Source organism: Pseudorasbora parva, chromosome 15 (genome assembly GCF_024679245.1).
Source record: "Pseudorasbora parva isolate DD20220531a chromosome 15, ASM2467924v1, whole genome shotgun sequence".
Taxonomy (NCBI): Eukaryota; Metazoa; Chordata; class Actinopteri; order Cypriniformes; family Gobionidae; genus Pseudorasbora; species Pseudorasbora parva.
In genome coordinates this window covers 40,400,313-40,417,992 of record NC_090186.1, presented here as the reverse complement: position 1 = coordinate 40,417,992, position 17,680 = coordinate 40,400,313, and the positions used below count along the sequence as shown (strand labels likewise).

At 37.5% G+C, this 17,680-nt stretch overlaps 3 protein-coding genes across 4 annotated transcripts; 2 read left to right on the top strand and 1 right to left on the bottom strand.

Annotated features, from left to right (window-relative positions):
• Positions 1 to 459: 459 nt before the first annotated feature.
• On the bottom strand, positions 460 to 12,446 carry si:ch211-153j24.3 (protein c-Fos). 2 transcript variants are annotated; one of them, XM_067418093.1, is made up of 5 exons: positions 12,428 to 12,446; positions 2,801 to 2,906; positions 2,420 to 2,632; positions 1,769 to 1,876; positions 461 to 1,689 (listed from the first exon to the last, which is right to left on the bottom strand). In XM_067418093.1, the coding sequence occupies exons 2-5, from the start codon at positions 2,879 to 2,881 to the stop codon at positions 1,099 to 1,101; spliced, it is 993 nt and encodes a 330-aa protein (XP_067274194.1). In that variant the 5' UTR covers positions 2,882 to 2,906; positions 12,428 to 12,446; the 3' UTR covers positions 461 to 1,098. The 2 variants fall into 2 exon arrangements, with proteins under 2 accessions (XP_067274195.1, XP_067274194.1); XM_067418094.1 differs by lacking the exon at positions 12,428 to 12,446 and having other exon boundaries at positions 460 to 1,689; positions 2,420 to 2,629; positions 2,801 to 4,139.
• On the top strand, positions 6,515 to 8,666 carry fosab (v-fos FBJ murine osteosarcoma viral oncogene homolog Ab). Its single transcript, XM_067418092.1, has 4 exons — positions 6,515 to 6,748; positions 7,011 to 7,217; positions 7,325 to 7,432; positions 7,520 to 8,666. The coding sequence occupies exons 1-4, from the start codon at positions 6,644 to 6,646 to the stop codon at positions 8,159 to 8,161; spliced, it is 1,062 nt and encodes a 353-aa protein (XP_067274193.1). The 5' UTR covers positions 6,515 to 6,643; the 3' UTR covers positions 8,162 to 8,666.
• A 346-nt stretch (positions 12,447 to 12,792) lies between the features above and the next one.
• tmed10 (transmembrane p24 trafficking protein 10) lies at positions 12,793 to 17,624 on the top strand. Its single transcript, XM_067418095.1, has 5 exons — positions 12,793 to 13,042; positions 13,645 to 13,765; positions 13,955 to 14,028; positions 15,098 to 15,224; positions 16,383 to 17,624. The coding sequence occupies exons 1-5, from the start codon at positions 12,857 to 12,859 to the stop codon at positions 16,502 to 16,504; spliced, it is 630 nt and encodes a 209-aa protein (XP_067274196.1). The 5' UTR covers positions 12,793 to 12,856; the 3' UTR covers positions 16,505 to 17,624.
• Positions 17,625 to 17,680: the final 56 nt, after the last annotated feature.

Genomic DNA, 17,680 nt, shown 5'->3' with positions numbered 1-17,680 from the left:
TTCCGGGAAACCTTCATTGGTGAAATAGGACTCTACTGTTTCCATAGAGACATAGAAAAACATGTCATTTTCATTACCAAATTTGGAAAACGGAAGTCCAATGCGTGGCGCGCAAATACGCAGTGACGTCAGACGCTTTACGTTGCGTCCCAGGCGTAGAGAGAAACGTTCCGACCGTGACTGACAACAACCTACAACCTACTAGGTATCGACAAATCGTTGTGGGTGAAGCTCGTTGCACAGAAACCATATAAATATAAGAATCGCGAATATCAGGGAAAGGATCATGTCAAATAATAGACATGGGTGAATGTTTATTTTTATTCCTCGCAGACACTGCATGCAAATGAAAGAATGTGCTCAAATGAGAGCTTCAAATGTGTTTTTTAACCAAAAAAAAAAAAAAAAAAGGAGAAGCCTCATTCTGATATAAAAGAAAAGAAACAACCTTCCACAAATTTGCTAATCGTAATATTAATTCTTTGTTTATTAGAAACATGCCAGACCACAGAAAAGGAAGCAGAAAAAAAGCAATGATTTTTTTTGCCACCATGGTCAGGATTACATTTTTTTGACAATACCAAAAAAACAGTTAGTCACACAATTAGACATGGTGTAACGGACTGCACTGTACATCACCACATCAACTGATACAGTTACATGTACCTACTGGTACAAAAGTGCATGAAAGCATGTCTTTCACAGGATGAACAACATATTCAACAATGTCAACATCTGGAAGAAACAAATAGTGACTATAGTGGCTTCACTGGATGTAGAGATCACATTACATCTACTGCACAGCATTCACTATATAGCCTATAATTTGTGTGTGTGTGTGTGTGTAAATGTTGAACATGTCATACTCATTTATTAAAGCATTATTCTGAGGGGTTTTCGCTTTCATCCTCAGAATATCACACTCTTAAAAATAAAGGTTCTTATCCATGAAGAACCTTTAACATCCACGGAACCTTTCCATTGCACGAAAGTTCTATACATTATTCAAATGTTCTACACACTCTTTGGGAAAACTAAAAAAGTTCTACTGTTCTACCTTTTGGAACCTTTATTTTTAAGAGTGATGTCCCAGAACCTTCATAAAGTCTTCAAGATTTCTTTGGCTGCATTAGGTTTGCCCTCTTTGCCAGTGTCATGCTTCTCCACATCTGCACTGTTGAAGCTGAAGACGGGCACAGCGTTGGTGCTGCTGCAGGTGGGGCTGCATGTAGGCGAGCTGAGAGGTTCTAGCCCGCCGCCCATTGACATGTACAGGGTTTCCCATTCACTCAGGCCCAGAGAGCTGGTGAGGTCGATATCTGGCACTAACAGATCCATGTCATCGCCGCTGTCTATCACGTTGCTAATGTCTTCCATGGACACATCCCTCATATCGATGTACGGTTCTGCCTCAGCGGCGCACAGTTCGGCACTGGAACACAGAAGGACGTCAGAGTCCCCAAAGATCGCAGTGCTGGTGGGGTCAGCCTGCTGAGGGGAGGCGGTGGGAGCTGGAGTCTGCTCGTCCTGGGCTGGGGTTTGTTCCTCGGTCTCCGCCGCCCTCTCCTCCGTGAGTTTACAGTGGGGTTCGTGAGCAGAAAGGATGAGTTCGAGCCGTTCTTTCTCCTTTAACAGATTGGCAATCTCGGACTGCAGAGCTGCTTTGTCCTCCTCGAGATTATCGGTTTCCTGGACATATGCAGGTTATAGTCATATCATGCACAAAGTCATATTTTCTGGATGAGATTACAGTGATTTGTTAACTTACAGCTTGGAGACTGTTGGTTAGTTCTCGCCTACGATTTCGACACTTGGCGGCTGCGAGTTTATTTCTTTCTCTTCTGATTTTCTTCCTCTCCTCTTCTTCTGGAGAAAGCTGAAAGGAAAAAAACATTCATATAGGCAATTATTGCTAAATGCAGGTTGTAAATGTTTATTTAATGGCTAATGCCGACATATATCTGTGGTTTATAAACATAATTGGGTGACAGCTAATGTACACAAAATCCATATTTTATGCATATAATTTATTTAAAAATTAAGGTTACAATGCCAAAGATTTGATTTTAGTAACCTTTTAAATGAACATTTCTTAAAAGAGCCATTTTTTTCTTTATGTATAGAACATTCCAGTCTCTTAAGAACCATTTTCAACTATAAAGAATCTTTTGTTCATTGGAAAGGTTCCATCGATGTTAAAGATTCTTCATGGAACCGTAGATGCCAATGAATAACCTTTATTTCTAGAGTTATTATTATTATTTTTTTTAATTAAAGGTAGTTGGATGTAAATACATGTTGAAGTGTTTTCTACAGTCAGTTGAATGTGGAATGCTCCAGAAAGACCAGTTGCATTTAAACACAAATCAATAGCCTATGCAAAGCTTAGAGGTAACAGCTTAAAACAACATGTATTTACCTGATCTTTCACCCCCTTTCTCCGGCCAGTGAAGGTCTTTCGAGCCGGTTTGGCATCTGTGGAGTGAGATGAGCTCTGTGGTTTGTCGTGTCTACAGGGCGACACTGAAGAGATGTCAGTCGACAGGACCATCCACTTGAGATCTGGAGCTGAAGCAACAGCAGTGACCGTTGGAACAAAGGGAGCATCAGCATCCTTCAGAATACCGGTCTTCTGAGAATTAAATGAAAATGTGTCCATCATTTATATTTCATAGCAAAACTGCATTTTAGTACAAATTGCATCAAAAATGTCAAGAAATATTAGATCATCAAATAAGCATGCATAATTAATCACATAGTCCATTTAGGTTAGATTCTAGGTAAACATGCAATTGATTACCTGCGTATCCTTCATGTCAGCAGCTGGTGTGTGCAGCAGCTGTTCTGCAGACACCTGAGAAACACTCGCGGTTTTAGGCATCACTTATAGCTCGCTCCAGGAGATGCTGGGAACCAGATCAATATGTGACTAATGTCAACAAATGCTATTCTGCAGGTTTTTCTCTCTCTCTCTTTCAAAATCTAGATTGAGGTTACTACGCTAGGAGGCACCAGCCATCAACGCTGCTTCTCTTTATAGTGAGGCAGATTTTTATGAATGAAATCTGTGAGACTGTACCACTGATCCGGAGGGGAGACAGTCAAGCACGAGCCAAATATAAATATATATATATAAATACGGCATTTCACAAAAATCCCTGGTACTCATTTTAATTTAACATTTTATGCATTCAAATAAAGTGTAAGTGTAATAGCCATACGTAAACTCATGTTATTTGGTTAAGTAAGGCTAACGTTGCAGCTTTCACGTGAATGAACATACGTCATTTTACGTGCCTTGCTTGCAGTCTGTTTTTTGCATTCCTCTGAGGTTATGATTTATGCATATAATAGAGATTTTCATGACTAATATCTTAAAGACGGTTCATCTGCAGGTGCGTGATTGTCTCACGAGGGATGTAATTATGAGGTATTGACAGTGCATTTGCCATCATCAATCGAGTATGCAAATTGACAAGAATTAAGCAATATAACTGATTGTTGTGATTCTCCAACCGCGCCCTTTCTATTAAAAAACCGTGATTTTTCGTATCCCATGTCAATTAGAATGATGGATCTCCCACTCAGAGAGCTCCAGCAACAACCCTGTCGCTAATGTGAGCAGCCAATCACAGAGCCGCGTGTCCTGACCATATTTGGCATATCCGGTGTGGAGCCTCTAGCTGCAGAGCTACTGCGGCACAGCCTATTTTTATCATATCACACTTAATTCAATGACATTCTTATGACGACATATTCGCCAAGCTCCCAAAATACCGAACTATGTGTTTTTAGCCCTTTTAATGAAAGTTGGCTATTTCATAACTGATATTATTCTGTATATCATGTTATGGATATGCACAAAAAAAAGGCTTTGTATGCATTGATGAACACTTGAACTGGAAGAAAACGGCGTTGTTCTTCTCCATAACCTGTGTGAAAATCTCTATTCATAGCTCAGATGAGGTAATCCTGCTTTCACATGAGGGCGCGTGAGCGGGGCCTCCCTTCTGTCCACTGGCCAAGTGCTTCCCGGCAGATCCGCCCCTGGTTTCTGATCTGTGAGCCTCATGAACGGAACAGGGCCGAGGCAGGAGGGTCATTCCGCGAAATCAACATTATTTAACAACGGAAACCTATCAACAACATTTTAGAAGTAGCCAGTTATTTTTTAAGTGCTATTTTAATTAAAACAAAATATTAATAAAATAATAAATTCCTGTAGGGCCTAACTTTTATTATTATTTGTCTTCTTTCACCATGACCTATTTTGAGTCCTGTGTTTCTAACTCATAATAATACATAAAAATGTATTAGTCTGAGATCACAGAGAGTGACAAAGAGAAGTTTGAAGAGAAGTTTGTCGGTGTAGGGCTCCTGAAACACAATGGCACAAAATGGCAGTTTCACTGTAAGGGGGCCTGCGGTGTATGGAGATCCTATAGAAATGGCTCATTCTAAGGTAATAATAAAAAAATAACGGTTCATTATGTAAGGTCTGTATAAACCACTGAAAAACATAGTTATGCATATTATAGGCTATGGATTTCTAGATTTTCATAAATACATTGTATCTTTAAAACAGTTTCTCAAGGAACTTTAAATAAGAGAACAAGCAAATGAAAGTACAACACACAAAATGTCTGCCAAAATGTATAAATGTAAATGTAAACACACACAAAACAGTAATTAAAAATTAAAAAATACGTTTTTTAACATCTTTTTTTGATGACACCATCTTTAGCATATTCTTCAAGGATATTCTTTTTTCAGCACTTTTTATTTATTATAGGCTATATGTTTGTCACAGTGTTATTAAACAATCACAAGGTTCTCTGTTAGCGGTAAACATCTAATTGTTTCCAATAGGATATGTGATGCCGGGAATAAAGTGTCTAAAAGCACATGACCTAGAGCTAGGAATGGCAAAATAAACTAAAATTGTCAACTGTGTTAAAAGGCAAAGTTATATAAACATAGCCTATGTGAAGTTTGAGATGACATAATGCAACTGTAAGTGTAACTGCTTAACACTTCAAGACATTCTTACTTTAAAAATAACCACATTTTCGAAGTGGAAAGGTATCTGTGGAATGACCCCGGAGCCAGTGCTCAGCAGTTGCATTTTCCAGTTAAATAAATAAATAAAGGTTGTTTATTTTTTTTTTTTTTTTTTTTTTGCTACACCTAAAATGTAGGCCTACATAATCAAAGCATTATGTTTATTTACTGTTAATATTGATAGAGGACTTTCGTTGTTGAAAGGCGAAACTTTTGCAGAGGCTCGGATTGTGTGTCAGTGACGTCAGTGGGAGGGTCGTCGCTATGACAACGCGGAAGATCAAACAAAAACACGAACGCAGAAGTAGGGCAGTCAAATGTGACATCACATGGGAACGCTGATTGAGCTGTTTTCGTTTGTTAATCAATAACAAACCACCTTCAGTCATGTTTACCGTGGCCAATGGCAGAACATTAGCCTGATAAAACAAGACAAAACAGAAGCAGTTTATTAACAATCCAAACATTAGCTATTGAAATTGAGTGGCCTCATTGCTTTGATTTCTCACAAAAATAAAATATTTTATTTATATTTATCTTTTATTATTATTATTATTATTATTATTATTGATAATATATAACGTATGTAGTACATGTTAAATGTAATGAACATGCGTTTTTTAAATGTTGGCTAGGCTATATGTGTAAAATCTTACATCATGTGATTATTTATTGGTCCAGTGATGCAATACACAAAGCGTACTCAGCATTTTATTAAAGGAATCCCTCGTTAAAGGTGCGAAGGCAGTTCAGTTCAATAGAAATCTGCGTGTCTGAATGCTACTTCTCCGTCATTGGACACGCCTTTCATTGCGGAAGGTACGAACATTACCCCAGGCAGTGAATGCCTTGTGTGTTCATGTGTGCTTCGTGGAAAAGTATGAAATCTAACAACATTATGTGCCAGCAGATGAACACTGTCTGAACGTGTATTTGAAAGTATTTGAGGTTATCAAGAAGTTTTAACTTGCATATCATTAAATTGTAAAATGTATTTATACAATATAATAATACCGTAGCATTAGAACTGATGATAGTATGATTAAATATGGTTGTGAACAACAACAAAAAAATGTTTTTAAAAACAATGAAGTCTTCTCGAAGTCTCTTTACATAATACTGTCGCTAGACTGCACAGAGTGTTTCCCATCAGCGCTCCGCCCGTTCAGGATGTTTCCATATAAGGTAAATGACGTCGTGGGATACCCTGCTATGGAAGGTCATGTATTCCACTCCGTTTTCGCTCAAAATTTTAATCTATCAACGTTTTTGCAAGCATTTTGTTATTTATGAACTTATACGTCTTTATTAATGAGGTATCGCTCGTGTAAACAGTAAAATGCGTTCCCGGAGATGTGTTTTCCTAACGTTTCTATGCAATCACTAGAAGTCCGTTGCTACGCCCTCTCTGACGTCAGTCGCAGACTCGCATATAAACCCCGCAGCCCTGAAGAGCGGCAGTCAAACTTTGGATACGAACGACAGACGAACGGAGAACTAACAGATTTCAAGGCCTTTAAACCGTTCTAACTTTCTGGATATACTAGCGCTGGATAGCTCTTGCTTCTCGACTTTTGACAGGATGATGTTTACCAGCCTTAACGCCGACGGTGACGCGTCTTCCCGGTGCAGCACGGCGTCGCCGAGCGGCGAGAGCGTCGGGTATTACCCGCTCAGCCAGAATCAGGTAAATTTGACGGCTATAATTATTGAGTTCACTGATGTAGAATTGTAACTCATCATAAAGGATGATTTATTGGTAGTTTATTTACTGTAGCTCGAGTTTAAATTATATTTTAGTCATATTATAAGGAATACGAATAAAAAAACGAATAGCCTTCCTATAAATAAAAATTAAACTAGGCTATATTACAATATCTTATAAATCAGTCATATGTAATATGTGCCATTACTGCCATATATTAAATGATTTCTTCTTTACATTTTAGGAGTTCACAGATCTGAGTGTCTCAAGTGCCTCTTTCGTGCCGACTGTCACGGCGATCTCTTCTTGCCCGGACCTGCAGTGGATGGTTCAGCCCATGATTTCATCCATTGCGCCATCCAACGGTGGAGCTCGAACTTACAACCCGAACCCTTACCCCAAAATGAGGGTCACTGGAACAAAGTCCAACAAGAGATCCCGAGCTGAACAGGTAAATAACGCATTGACTTTGTTTTTCGTGATTGACCAGCCAGTGAACGTACATTTGTGTGTAAGAAAAGTTCAGAAAGTAAAATGTCTGTGTTTTTGCTTCCATAGCTTTCTCCAGAGGAGGAAGAAAAGAAAAAAATCCGCAGGGAACGCAATAAGATGGCTGCTGCTAAATGCCGCAACCGTAGACGAGAGCTCACTGATACGCTGCAAGCTGTAAGTATTCCGCAGATCTCTGTTGCTTCGTGTATGCAAAGTATTGAAAGTCCAGTGTCTGACGGTACTTGCTTTTGTCTGTAACAGGAAACTGACCAACTTGAGGATGAGAAATCTGTTCTTCAAAACGACATCGCCAACCTGCTCAAAGAGAAGGAGAGGTTAGAGTTCATCCTCGCTGCACACAAACCCATCTGCAAGATCCCCGGGGACACGGTCGCCAGCTTCCCAGAGCCGTCCGTCTCGCCCATGATGGTCACCGATTCGGTCCCCGAAATCCACAGCGTCACTACCTCAGTAGTCTCCTCACCAAGCGCATCGGTTACAACCTCTTCCAGCAGCTCGCTGTTTTCCAGCACAACCTCCACCGACAGCTTCAGCTCCACGCTGAGGATCTCAGACCTGGAGCCCACCTTGGAGGAGTCTCTGGAGCTCTTGGCCAAAGCCGAGCTGGAGACGGCTCGCTCTGTCCCCGACGTGGACCTTTCTAACTCAATGTACACTCAAGACTGGGAGCCGCTCTACACACCCGCTAACAACGACCTGGAGCCCCTTTGCACACCTGTGGTCACCTGCACTCCGGCCTGCACCACCTATACGTCTTCCTTTATGTTCACCTACCCAGAAAACGACGTCTTCCCCAGCTGTGGGCCGACGCACCGGAGGGGCAGCAGCAGCAACGAGCATTCATCCGAGTCCTTGAACTCCCCAACCCTCCTCACTCTTTGAACATTTACTAAAGACACTTAGAATTTATATTTCTGTCACACAACTTGATCTAAAAAGGCATTGCAGGGCTATGGAACTGACTTTATCAAGCAATCATGATTGCTTCCTATATTTATCTGAACCATATATGCCTGCCAAATGTAGCAAGATAAGCATGGATTAACGGATTTTGCATTAATGATCTGGTTAATGTTAATAACAGTTTTTTTTTTTTTTTTTTTTTAGTTTACTGGTGCTAGATTTCAATTGTTGTATTAGTGTGTTCTGAGCAATAGAGAACTAATATGTTTTGACTTTACGGTTGATTTTCTGAATGTGTGAATTTTATTTACTCAAATGTGTGCTGCCTAACCATTGTATTAAATGGTCTAACGTCCAAGTATGAAGTTTTCTGTGAAAACGTAGTCTCTTTAATTTATGGGATTTTTATTTTTGTACTGAAATGTGAACTTGCGAATTGTTTGCAAAACTAGAAACAATAAATATTAAATGTGTACAAAAATGATTTGCTTGTGTGACTGTGAGCTCACTTCATGTGACGGTATCAAATCTTCATGTTGCGATAATCGCTGAAGCTTTTATCATGGTATATCAATAAGTTGTGAAAAAAAGTGTCATACTCTTGACAGGGTTAATACGCTTTATTTTTTAAATATTACAAAAATAAGAAAAGTAACCATTTACCATAAGGTCTACTTATTTAACATGAGTTATTGCATTACCTAATCTACATTTGTTATAAGTTGTTATTCTTAACTTTAAAATACAACTGATCATTGTTAGTTCATGTCAGCTGAGGTCCATTAAATAAGTTACAACTTTTGATTTTAATAATGCGTTATAAAACATTAACTAAGCTTAATAAATGCTTTATAAATATTATTTATTATCAGTTTATGTTAACTAATGAAATTTTATACTTCATGCAGACAGCGGTGTGGTGCATTTTAAACAGTAGATATTCTTAAAATGCATTCTAAAAATGTAAATAATTAGAAATAAATAATTTATATTATACCATATTTATATTTATACCATAACGGTATGTTGAAGTGCCCACGTTAACAATATGTTTAGTATCGTGATATATCTTATTACCGTAACCTGCACATTTCCAATCACAGACAAGATTTATTGAAAAAATATTTCAACTGCACTAAACGTTTGGGGTCAGTAAGATTTTAAATATTTGATTTAAAGAAATAAATGCTTTTATATCTAGCAAGGATTGATTAATTGATGAAAAGAGACACTAAAGATATTTATAATATTCTAGAAAAGTGCATCACAGTTTCTACAAAAAAATATAAAGGAGTAAAACAGTTTTCAAAAGTCATCTTTTGCATCACAGGAACATTTTTAATAAAAATTAAATAAATATATTTCAATGCAGTAATATTTCACAATATTACTGACTTTATTTTTGATCAAATAGATGCATCCTTAGTGAGTAGAAAATACTTATTAAAAAAAAAAAAAACTTTTGTTTTGAACCCAAATTTTTGACCAGTAGTGTGTCTGTCAGACTAGTATCACAATCTTTTCATAGTCATACTTTGGCCTCATAATGAGCTACGCCCTTTAAACCACACCTTAATGGTGAATGGGCATCAAGATAATGTCCTATTAATGTTTAATCTGTGCTTTTGTGTTCTGCTCTGGTTCAGACGTAAGTAGTACTGATAAACATCAAATCAATGAATCTCAATAATTCCTGTGTCAAGATTCATTTAAACCTATAACCAGAGTCCATTACGATTAGTTTGCATTATTTTATCTACAGTGTTATATTTCAGCCCAATGAAACTGCAGCGGAAATGATGTTGTTCATGTGCGTAAGAGACCGTGACGCAACCACGCCATCACGCAGAAGTCACTTCCTTCCCTTTTCACGCTTATCGCGGTCGCACATAACAATAAGTGACTGTTGAACCTCAAGAACATGAGGAACTTCTTCCTTTCTATGAGCTGCTTTTTATGCTGATTTACGTCATAGTGGCTATTAAAATGATACTTCATAATGTATAGTATATAAAAACAAGGGATGAAGAGATACTGACGGGAAAAAGGCAGTTGCAAAAGACTAAATAAAATGTTAAACATTGGTAAGGCTCCAAGCGCTGTGTATCTCCAGCAGCAGACACAGCCAGTCAGTGAGATTATGGCCCTGACGTGAAATCACGTAGTATGTAATAATTCCCTGTCTATTAATACAATTGGCAGATCCCAGAGAGAGGCAGAGACAGAAATAGCAGGTGCGCTGGCTTCACCATCAGCATCAACAGCAGTAAAATTAGAACACGGTGACGCCGACCTGCGTCGATGCTGCAGCCCAGGGGAGGAAACAGACAGGCAGCGTATGCTGGAGAAAAAAGCAGGAGAATAGGGAAAAAAAGCAGAGAGAATCCAGGCTAAAGATAGCCCATAATGCACTGTTCCCTCACTGATAGAGACACACAGTTGGATCGCCGCCATTTTCTGCATCATCTGGTGGATAATTACCAAGCTAAGGCACAAGCAGATTGGCTGACTGTTTAGATACAGACACATATATACAGCTGCTATAGGGTCTCCACTTATAGATGTCACAATCCTTTTACACTAGACAACCCTTCACCCAGAGATCATAATACAGTAATAAGTATGAGCAGCTGTCTGTATATAATTGCATAACATCAGGCTTGTGCATGAACTAATGTCCACAAAGGCTTGGCTTTAAAGCAAGGACCTATTTCGTTGATTTTCAGTATGTAAGCAATGCTCAATATCATACAGATTTGACTGATGCTCAAATCTTCAAATAAGTTAAGTCAAATGTCAGCTGAGCAGGACGCCAATATGGTGTAAATGACAAAACCTCTCCCAAGGAGATCAAAAATAAAGAATTTTTTTATATATATTGCAAATTTTAGCTTTAACTGAATGACTTTCTCATAAACTGATGTTCAAGGGTATTTATATGAGGGCATTTTTCTAACCATAATAGAGTATAGCATAGTTTACCATAATAGTGCAGTCAATTATTTCGTATACATAAATTTAATTCATTAAATGAAAAAAACAAAAACAAAACTACATTATAGATTTTACTTATTCAATCAACAAATAAAAAAAGTAACTAATAATGTTCAAGGGTCAAGATCTGGGTACTGATACATGTAATCTGGATATACTTATTAAAATACTCGTAATCAGATACATGATCACGTTATTCTCACAATATTAGTAATAAATACAATTAAGTTCATGGTTCTTTGATGTCTGTCTTTTTGAAATCTATATTTTTAAAATATTTGTAGTGTTTTGTGTTGATAGTTTTTATTTTAAAATATTTTGTTGTGTTTTGAATTTTTTTTAATGATTTATACTTAATAGCCCCCCCCCCCTAATTAAACTCACAAACCCTGACATAATTTAATACTATTTAATGCACTTCATGTTGCTGATAACAAAGAAAGGCATATATATATATATATATATATATATATATATATATATATATATATATATATATATATATATATATATATATATATATATATATATATGTGTGTGTGTGTGTGTGTGTACTTTATATACATATTTTATCCTATTCAAATAAACGAGTTAGGTCAAAAGTAATCTAAAAGTAATCAGATTATATTATCGTAAAAGTGTCGTGTTGTTTGGAAACAGTAATCAATGGAAGCTTGTTTCCGCCCAAAATAAAACGTTTTAAAAGATAATTGTGACTTCTTAATCACACAACTGTGAGTTTCTATCTCGCAATTACGAGAAAAAAGTAAGAATATAAAGTCAGAATTGAGAGTTTTAAAGTTATAAACGTGCAATTCTGAGAAAAAGTCTGTATTTTTCCCTCTGAACTGCGCTTTATAACTTTATAACACAATTCTGAGGGAAAAACAAGCAATTCTAAGATAAAAAGTCGCAATTTGCAATTACCTTTATTATTTTTTATTTTGTGGCGGGAACATAAGCTTCCATAGTACGCTAACCGTCTACAAATTGTACCCAGCACTGTTCATAGATTAGATTTTTTTAAAAAAAAATCATATATTTTAATAAACCACTTTAACTTTGTTGGCAGTGTTGTTTTCATGCTCGGTGCATGTTTTTAAAGTTTAATTTATTTTATATATATATATATATATATATATATATATATATATATATATATATATATATATATATATATATATATATATATATATATATATATATTAGATAATTTTTACACTAGGGCTACATATGAGCAACAGCACTCACCTCAAAAGTTCCCAGCTAAGTTACAGTAACTGCTGATGCGATAAATACATGACCAGACAGACCTGGAATAAAATAGAATAGAGCAAAATATGTTAAAAAAATATACATAAAAAGGACTTCATGAGCATTATTTTGTCTTCCTCGATTCTGACACATACGAGGGCATTTGGCCTTGAGTCCGTGCACATTTCAGACCTTGCGTCAGAATCCATAACATGTCAAAAAGTACAAGCAATTAGTACAAGTACAAACATTTTTATCTGTGCAACGTGTTCTAGAGACGTCTGCGCGACACCCTGGATCTCCACGAGCTGGCGCTCTCGACACACAGAGCCTCGCAGAGGCAGTGCGCGTGCGCAAAATTGAAGCGTGCGCATGCGCAGTGCGCACCTCGACCCGGGCCTGCAGTAGTGGAGCGATCAGCTCGTCATGGCGCGGTTCCGTCTGTTCTCGCTCTCTATCTCGCTCTTGTTTGTCGTTCATTCCGTCGTGTCGATTTCATTCTACCTGCCGGTGCGCAGCAGAAAGTGTCTGCGGGAGGAGATCCACAAAGACGTGCTCGTTACCGGAGAATACGATATCAGCGAGCAGCCGAACACGAAAACCAACCTGAAGGTGACGTCACGCGACACATCTACAGGATTAGCGATTTAAATATTCACACAAACAAATGTTACTCTTATAAGAACCTATTCCATTACGGTTGACTGAGGTTTTCAGTTAATCTGTGATGATTGTGGCGGTTCTGTGAGTTTAAAACTCAAGGCCTTGTGTTAGTGCTACATGGCGCTTCCTGGTTGGACGGTGATTTCGTGGTTTAATTAACTTCATTTTTAGTAACATTAAGCTGGTTAATGACGTAGGTAAACGATATTAAGCCTTTATTTAGCTATATAAAGTGAGAAAATAATAAACGCGGATGTAGTAAGTGTGTTTACCTTGGATCTCATTCACTAGTTATAACACGTCAGTCTTACCTGTAACTTACTGCCATTTACAGAGAAAGTATTGAAGCTTATAATATACATGTCAGTGTACAAATGTTTAACTAAACTCGTTTAATCAGTGTAGCATTCGATTTAATTATGATATAATAACACATTGGTTGCCTTTCTGGCTTTTTGACCTTAACGTAACATAAAATAAACGTGTAGATGTATCATATATTTGTTTTCTGTTTGGCTTTGACTGAATGTCGCATGTTGTAACCCTGTTAGATCACAGACTCCTCTGGACACATCCTCTATGTGAAGGAAGATGCAACCAAAGGCAAGTTTGCCTTTACTACAGAGGACTACGACATGTTTGAGGTGTGCTTCGAGAGCAAGTCACCTATGGGTAAGTGTTTCACAAACCTGCAGACTTCTCCAACTCATGCACTTGATAAAAACATAGGCCCTTGGCTGACATATGTTCAGCTTAAAGTGGTACTATGATGGTAGATGAATTGAAAATCTGATTCTGAATTAGCTCTGATATGATGTATAATTTCAAAATGCACGATTGTTACATTTTTCTTTGTTTTAGGAACTGGAAGAGTTCCTGACCAACAGATCAACTTGGACATGAAGCATGGTGTTGAGGCCAAAAATTACGAAGAGGTTTGTTTGCATTGGTTTCTCATGCTTAACATGAGCTGATTTTTATTAGTTTTTTTTAAATATAATTTGTCTAGACTTCACTGCCATTCACCAAGGCTGCTTTAATCTACCAAAATATTACCACAGTTTAAAAGGACTTTTCCATTTTAGATATATATTTTTTAATGTAATTTATTCTTGTGATCAAAGCTGAATTTTCACCAGTGTCACACGATCCTTCTGAAATCATTCTAATATGATGATTTGCTGCTCAAGAGACATTTCTGGTAATCAATACCTATGCTTTCATTCAAAGCTGCAAATTTAACTTGAGCAAAACTGGAATATTGCATAAAACTTTTGAGAATAAAGCACATTTTTCATTCCACGGAGAACAAAATGGTCACTTCCTTGGAAATTGGCACAAAATATCACACATAAAAATGAATGTTGCTTTAATCTGGGAAGCCACTCTGGCTCTTTTTCCTCCATCATTAATGACTTGCGTCTCAGAGCGCACAGACGAAATGTTATCTTGCATTTGGATGCTGGATGTTTGTGAGACGCTTGTGGGAGGGAATTAAACCAAATCATTCTGGTGACAGACTCCGTTGAGGCGAAGTCACACAAGTAGTTTTTCTGTTTGGTAAATGTATGTCTTTTAGAATAAAGTTGTATATCTCAATTAAGCGCATACTTTGTTTGTGCATTTTCAGAATTTATGCACATCTTGGCATTTCATCCAGCATTTGTAATGCGATATATTAATGCACATAATAATAGGTGGATGGAAACAGTTGCTGCTTAATACTCTGAAAACTGAAACATTTTTCAGTATTCTTAAATGAATAGAAAGTTCAAAGAGCAGCATTTGTTTGAAATAGATGTTTTATAAAATTATAAATGTTAAATGTACTTTCACTTTTGATTAATTAAATGCATCCTTGCTGAATAAAAATAAAAAAGCATTTAAAGCCCCAACTTTTGAACGGTAGCGTACATTGCATTTGGAAATGATCTACACCTTATTTTACCGTCATATTTGTAGCTGTTGGTTTGAAGTCATTCTGATGGTGCCGCTTTTTGTCAGATTGCCAAGGTAGAGAAACTGAAGCCCCTGGAGGTGGAGCTCCGTCGGCTGGAGGATCTTTCTGAGTCTATTGTCAATGACTTTGCCTACATGAAGAAGAGAGAGGAGGAGATGAGAGATACTAACGGTAAGAACCAACCCACTGAAGTTTAGTTCCAGCTCTGAGCAAGATTGGAAAAATCAAGGGCTGCCCCCGACTAAAGCTTTTTATAGGCAACTATTAGTCGTTCATTCAAGCCTTTATTCGCATCGCATGTTTAAGTTCGCAATTTAAGTTCTTAAATGTATACTGGGGGAAAGATGCTAAACCATAATGAGCACTATACGCAAAACATAAAGCCTATTCCATGTTTAAATGCACTCAAAGCTTGCTGAAAAGCACAGGCAAAAGTAATGATTATGGAGACATTTTAATTATTAATTAATAAGCTAGTGTTATATGAGTCAGCGTCGGCTGCAGACTCTCATCTCTGCAGTGAAATGGATGCACCTTAAGAGACAAATGCACCTTTCATTCGGATTACATGATTAGAGCATATTCATTTTTTTATTTGAATTGGTTTGTTTAAAGGTAGACATTTCAAGCATATTTCTAATGTCTGTGAGGCAAGTAACCTATATTTTGAGTCTCGGTCCATTTTTTTGAAGCGCTCCTGTTCCCGGAGACCGAGACGTCAGAAAGCCCATCCTACAAAAGCACTGTGTTGTTGTTATTGTGAGTTTGTGCAAATAAAAATAGATCACAGTGTTTTGAATGATGTATAACTCTTATTTGTATGGCCAAAAAACGACGGTTAAAGTAGTAGTAGTAGTAATTAATTAAATATTTAATTAATTGTGCTGGCGCCTCATGTCAATGGCAGTAAGCGCACTATACTTTGACTTCCACTTTGCACAAACACTTGGATATGCGCCTAATAATCACTCATTTATCTAGGTTGGCGTTAAAGTGAGGGGCCATGTTCATTTGCTACTACTTGCATGTTTTAAATAAGCCCTATTTGAGGTTTATAGATAGGGGAACGTTTGGATTTCCTGCCTGAGATACTTTAATTACCACAATGACCCGCCGTTAACGATCTGTCCCTCATGGATTGACTGTCTGTCTTTTTCTGGCAAGTTTTTTTCTGCAAATAAACGACGAATCAAATTTAGTTCAACTAAGCCTTCTCGGTGATTATTAGGGGGCAGACCAACATAAAAGTGGCCTCTAAATGAACCATTATAGATGTACATGCAGTATTTTGTGTATGAATAGTTTCTGAAGTCCTGTCATGTTTTGCAGAGTCCACCAACACACGTGTGCTGTACTTCAGCATCTTCTCTATGTGCTGTCTGATCGGGCTGGCCACGTGGCAGGTCTTCTACCTGCGCCGTTTCTTCAAGGCCAAGAAGCTCATTGAGTAAAATCTGCCTGTACAATCAGGGACCCAGAACTACTTCCTGACATCAGAACCTCCGGCCCCTGACATTTGCTTTGCCTCGGCGATCCGTTCCGGTCGCCACAGGTGACCTGAAGTTACACATTTCGGGAGTTTATCGGGAGTGGACGTGCATCAGGGAAATCTCTGGGAAGCAATTGATTCTTGACGGCCAAATTGTCTTTCAGTGCGTGTACATTTTTGATACAAGCTTGCTCGGTATCATTTGGAAAACACCCTTTCAATATTTTTCGGCTTCAATTTTTGTTTTGTATTTATACTAAATGACAGCACAAGCCCCTATAACTGATAAAAGATGCGCTTCTGTGAGAGAAACCGTGTTCATCTGTCGTTCATTTGAATGTTTGTGTTAATAATTGCTGTAATTATTATTTGGAAGGATAGAATGATTGTGTCAGCCTTTAGTCACGAAGTTCTCATGGACTGATGAGTTTAGCTGTCTTTTAAACACAAGTGTAAAAGACTTGTGTTTGAAAATGCAGAGCCATTTTGTCAAAATGAAGTCCCACTCACTGCAAGTGAACAGAGCGAACGCACATCAGAGCTTCAGCTGACATATTCCATTCTGACTTTGAGAAATGTACTAATTTTTTTTTTTAAAGTAGTTTTATTTTTTGGGGGGGGGAATCTCTCATTTTAGTTTGTTCATGGGAAAGCCTGAGTTCATCTGTTATTAAAGTCTTTATTTGTTGATTGTTAGTCGTTGTTAGTTTCTCCACAGCCTGAATTCATGTTCAATCCAACAGAACTGCAGTGGGCTTGAGGTTAAAGATGTGTAAATGCCATCATCAACTCTGGTTTCTTTAATGGTTTGATTTGTTACAGGATCTCCCTATTTGACAGATCAAACTAGACTTTCAGTAATGGATTTGCTCTTCTTTTCGAATGCTTTTATGGAATAGTGGTTACACGTGTCCTGGGTGGAAGGTTTGAATCAGATTTATTATTTGCTACCAGTGATTTAATTCTTTGCTCCAGTGTTCAAACTTTTTCAACAGCAATGATTTTCTTCTGATTAATTTTGGTGAAAGTGGATTTCAGAAATATAATTGGCTTGTCATTCAATAAAAATTGTTAGTAAAGTATTATGAGTGTTTGTCAGTTATTAACGAATTAAGTTGTGATGTAAACTCAGACATGA